This window comes from Cyprinodon variegatus, unplaced genomic scaffold (genome assembly GCF_000732505.1).
Source record: "Cyprinodon variegatus isolate N-32 unplaced genomic scaffold, C_variegatus-1.0 Scaffold155, whole genome shotgun sequence".
NCBI classification, from domain to species: domain Eukaryota; kingdom Metazoa; phylum Chordata; class Actinopteri; order Cyprinodontiformes; family Cyprinodontidae; genus Cyprinodon; species Cyprinodon variegatus.
In genome coordinates, this window is record NW_015150608.1 from 1,069,259 (window position 1) to 1,074,629 (window position 5,371).

General features: G+C 40.4%; 1 protein-coding gene across 1 annotated transcript in view; it reads left to right on the forward strand.

Annotated features, from left to right (window-relative positions):
- The window catches only part of LOC107086515 (microtubule-associated protein 4-like), a 146,490-nt gene extending 143,468 nt beyond the window's left edge, over positions 1 to 3,022 (forward strand). The window contains exons 16-17 of the mRNA XM_015377503.1: positions 281 to 464; positions 2,873 to 3,022. Coding sequence (XP_015232989.1) covers positions 281 to 464; positions 2,873 to 2,880 — 192 coding nt within the window. The 3' untranslated portion in view covers positions 2,881 to 3,022. The remainder of the gene's footprint in view (positions 1 to 280; positions 465 to 2,872) is intronic.
- The last annotated feature ends 2,349 nt before the right edge of the window (positions 3,023 to 5,371 follow it).

Sequence of the window (5,371 nt, forward strand, 5' to 3'; positions counted from 1 at the left end):
CCTTTTTCAGCATGCTGACTGGCAGTGTGTAGCAACAGATTCAAATGGACACATACCTGGACGTAACGGTTTCTTTCCTTTCTTTGGTTTGGGTTGTTTTAAGGACTACAGCTCTGATGTTTTTGTTGTTTTAAAACTGTTTAAAAAAAATTTTTCTCATGGTTTAAGTTTTACCAAATTGAGCTTTATAGTTTAGGTTGCATTCAGCCTCACAGCAAAACGGTAACAGTTTATCCAGGTTGTTCTGAACCAGCTGCCATGCTCTGCTGTGTGTTTTTAGGCTGAGGGGCCCCAGCAGACCGAGGGGACTGGGACTCCCATGATTAGCAGCCTGGCTCCGGCCCCCGAGTCAGGGCCAGGAGGGGACCCTAATACCCAGGAGAATGGGTTGAAGGATGGAGCTCCCAGTGATGGTGAGGGCCTCCGGGAGCCTCAAGCTCTGGACTCCCAAATGCCAGAAACAAGTAAGTCTGTGTTTGTTTAAAGTCATGAGTTTAGAGTCGGTTCCTTACGTTTGATTCCCTCAAAGACGGAAGAGCCTGATGGAAAAAAGTCAAAGATGCTACAAATTTTATATTCCCCGAAATCGTCTTTCTGAGTCATTCAAGTCGTAATCATTTTAAAAAGGTTTTTAAAAAAAGTCCACAGAACTTGGTTTTTAAGTTTGAAGACGTTTCGCTTCCCGTCCAGGGAGTTTTTTTCAATTCAAAATGTCAGAAATAGCCTCGAGTTCCAGGCTTTATAGAAGGGACTTAAAAAACAAACCTGACGAACAAGTCCGTCCTTATGGAATCGGGGTCATTTTGTTTCTTTGTTAGCCTCTCCAAAACCTGTCTATGTCTCCCCTATGACCTCCCTTTCAGAAACATAGACAGGTTTTGGGTATTACAGGCTAACAAAGATAAGGGTGGACCCATTCGTCCGGTTCAATTTGCATGTTTTCTAAGCCAAAACAAGGCTTTGTTTTTGGTAATTTCTGACATTTTAAATTGAAAAAGCTTCCTGGACGGGAAGCGAAACGTCTTCAAACTTGGAAACAAAGTCCAGTGGATTGTTCTTTAATTTTTTTTAAATGACTTTGAGGATAGAGGAAAATTTTATAGCTACAAATTTAACTCCTCCCAGCCAATGACTGGCGTGTTAGCCCACTCTCATTCTCTCATTCTGTGGAAAAAGAGAAACTTCCACCTGCCTTCTGAGCCTCTGTGCTTCCTGACTGCTGTAAATACACTACACTATAAGGACACTTATGTGCGTGGTTTTAAAAGACGCTTCAACGTTTGCTCCACAGCTATGGGTGTTTGCGATTCAGGGGCTGCATCCTTTCACAGGTTTCGTTCTATGTGGGCCTTACCTCAAAAACAATGAAAGCCGGAGATGATCAGCTGTTATTTAGGACGGCTTAGCCTTCAGCAGCTAACCACGCCCTCATCTCAGCATAACCTTGCTCGCCAAGCAAGCAAGAGGCGTAGATCTGCGCTCTCACTGATCAATTGAAGAACTTTGACCTCTAACATAGAAAAGGTTTTAAAATTACAAGTAATATATCGTGTTTAGATCACCTATAGGTCAGTGCCTTAACCATCAGGTTAGAAATAAAAATTTTTAGTATGTTAGCTTGTTAGCTTATCACAACTACTAAAAATTGCTGATGATTTATCTCTGGAGGCCATTTTCTTTTTTTTATTCCTTACCAAACAGTTGCCTACGATGACTTAAATAACAACTTCAACCTAATTTAGGCGAAGCTTAATGTGAAGAACAGCGATGGACACATATATTACGCTGTTAGCATAAACAACTTGACTGATCAAAAAAAAGAGTGCTCTGTAACATACGCACGCTCCTGTGTTGAGCTTACGAGTTTTAACGCGTCCGGTGTATTTTCCTCGTACGTAGACAATACACTTCAAATCTTGACCGATGTTCACCCTCATTTCGCAATTACGCAGCTAGCATAAACAACTTGACTGATCAACAATGAGAGCGCTCACATGCGTGACCTACGCACGCTGCTGTGTTGAGCTTACGAGTTTTAACGGTGTATTTTCTCCGTACGTCGACAAGACACTTCAAATCTTGACCGATGTTTACCCTTATTTCGCTATTACGCTGCTAGCATAAACAACTTGACTGATCAAAAATGAGAGCGCCCACATGTGTGACCTACGCACGATGCTGTGTTGAGCTTAAGAGTTTTAACGCATCTGGTGAATTTTTTTCCGTACGTTGACAAGACACTCCAAATCTTGACTGACGTTTACCCTCATTTCGCAATTACGCTGCTAGCGTAAACAACTTGACTGATCAAAAATGAGAGCGCTCACATACGTGACCTAGGCACGCTGCTGTGTTGAGCTTACGCGTTTTAACGGTGTATTTTCTCCGTACGTCGACAAGACACTTCAAATCTTGACCGATGTTCACCCTCATTTCGCGACTTCACTTTGCGTAGCAAACCAACACATCGTCTGCATAATTGCAATACATTATGCGATTATGCGTTATCCGGTTGGACTGAAAATACTAAATAGAATTAAAAACACTTAATATAAATTTTAAAAAGTACTAGCCATTTGTTATATCTTGAAGTGTGGACCGTGAAGTTTAACATAATAAGAAGAATTCGTAACTTTCTCAAAAGCCCATCAGTAAGCACTGACTCTAAGATTTTATATTTGTATCTTTATGCCACGATTTTTACTAAATGTCTATAATTCGTCACAGTTTAGTAAAAGAAATATAAAACAACGATCAATTCCGACATTTTTTGGGAGGTTGGAGCTAATGTTAGCCCTCATTGTGTCTGAATGTTTTTAAGCTAATCATGTCTGCTGTCCATCTGATTATATTTTGACTTTTTATCTTACAGGCATCTAATTCTGCTATCCCTCTGCCCTCCTCATTTCAACTGCCCCCCTTTAACTTCACCGCCTCCCCTTCCCCCCTTATTTTCCTTACTGTAAATCTTTTTTTTTTTTCTCCTTGCCTCACTTTTACTCCCTCCCTCCCCAACCCCCCTCCTCCCCTAACCTTAACCCCTCTGCTGCAGATTGAGTCTTTCAAGCTCAACTTCCGCGAGAATGCTCGCTCTCGCACGGACCACGGCGCTGACATCACCATTCGGCCAGCCCCCTCTCTCTCTCCCCTCCGGCGACGGATCCTGTTCTTCATGCACGACAACCAAAGCCACCACCCAGATCCTCGCAGTGTTTCCTCCCCCCTTCTTTGCTGCACCTACAGGTGGAGGTCCGTGGCGGACGGCAGTAGGAGCAGCAGCTCTGCGATGGGATCCTGACCTTTTTAAACCCCCGTTTATCTCAAATCTGTTGTTGCAAAAATTAGAATTGTTCAGTAGCTCTTCTCTCACATCATCATGCGTCATTACCGTCACCCCTTTCATATATTTTACCTGAAGTAACTCTGCTTTGGTCCTGATCGGTACTCTATGTGAAGGAAAAAATCCAGGACGGCTTTTACTTCTGAGGAATCGTCAACTCTTCTAGAAAACCACCTTCATCTCCTGCTTTTCCTCGTGACTTTAGGAACGTTTTCCCTCAGTAAGCGCATACTTAAATAATTCAGTGTCCATCTCATCATGGCTTCCTCCAACTCTCTCTTTCATCCTCATGTACAAGCTAACAAAAAAGAAAAAAGAAGTCTGAATCGTTTTAACTCTTTATTCTCTGTGTTTGTGACGAGGTGTTTGATTGAAAAGTTTTTATGTAGAAATGAGATTCTGATACGTTTGGATCAACTATTTTATTTTTTTTCCTGCTTTCCATGTTGTCCCTTGATGATAGAACTAGGTTGTATTTATTCAATACTCTTAATAAAAACAGCAATATAACAGGTGTTTTATTTTCATCGAATAGTGCTCAGAAAATCTTTGAAAAACACGCACATGTTCCTGCAAACTGAGAAGGGAGGAAGAAGGTTGTAGAATGCTGAGGTAAAAATGGATAAATCGAAATCTAGACAAGTCATTCTTTCTTAAAATAAGTACATTTGTTCTTGAATTGAGGAGGTAAAAGATAAATTTTGCCAATGGAATGAGACAATTTACACTTAAAATAAGAAAACACAATTGCATCGTCTTATTTCAAGTGCATTTTATTAATTATCTTATCTTAAAAGTGAAAAAACTCATTCCTTTGGCAAACTATCTCATTTCCCTAGTCAAATTTAAGATAAATACACTTAAGTTAAGAAATTTTACTTATTTCTAGATCGTTTTTCCAGTGAAAAAGATTAATTTTACAGTTGGGGTTGAATATCTGATGTGTTTTGACTAAAAGGATGAAAAAATGTTCGGCAGAAGGTCAGCTGAAGTTGAGAATCATCAAACGAGTCCAGAGGGAGATGAGGAAGATGTTTAGATTGTTTGCGCGTCTGAAATGTGCATCCTGTTTGTTTTACCTTAAAAAAGAAACCCAGTGGATAAGAGTGATGCAGTCTCACGCCTAACAGAGAAAAAGATGAAGAGATGTTCTGGTTCTGGTTTCTACACCAAGCCGCTCTGCTAGACTCTATGTTCCATTTCAGATGTTTCTGTGACGGTCTGGTTTGCATGTTTTTAGCAGTTTCTAAAATATTCCGCTGCATTTAAAATCAGATTCTGCAGTTCTGTGTGTTCGGTGCTCAGCTTGTTGCCGTGTCGTCACTCTCTCTTCTCTTGTAGCAACCTGTTGCCTCCTGATGCCTTTCTAATGCATAGCAAATAGAAAACTCATCCCCTAACGCCATCGCCGTTACTCCGAAGTGTTGGTATCGCTTTGTACAATTTTTAGAAAATGGAAGTTAAGAGGAAATACTTCAGATTTATTCCTGTGCTCCAACTCTATACATACAGACCGCACTACTTAAACATTGATGGAAACTTTTCAGCCACATATTTTATCATCAGTGGTCCTTTGATTTGTAAAGAAAAGTTTTGATGTTTATGAATAATTCTAATATGTTGCTTTACTGTATTTAGGACATTACAACTAATATATCTTAATTTAGCCAATATCATGCAAACATTATAGTTATTACATAGTTTGTAAGCAAAAATCGCTACTTTGATTCTACTGAAACTCAAACACTTTTTCAACTAATAGTTTACTTTTTTTTTTTTTTTTATGTAAACCAGCTTCTTATAAACTGCTAGCTTCTGGGAAAGTATTAGTAATCAGAACTTCTACGGGCTTCACCAAGGCCACCAGTCAGCCAACAGCTCCAGCTGTAAGCCAGCAGCTCCGGCTGGTAGCCATTAGCTCCATCAGTTAGCCAACAGCTCCAGCTGTTAGCCAGCAGCTCCGGCTGGTAGCCATTAGCTCCATCAGTTAGCCAACAGCTCCAGCTGTTAGCTAAAAGCTCCATCAGTTAG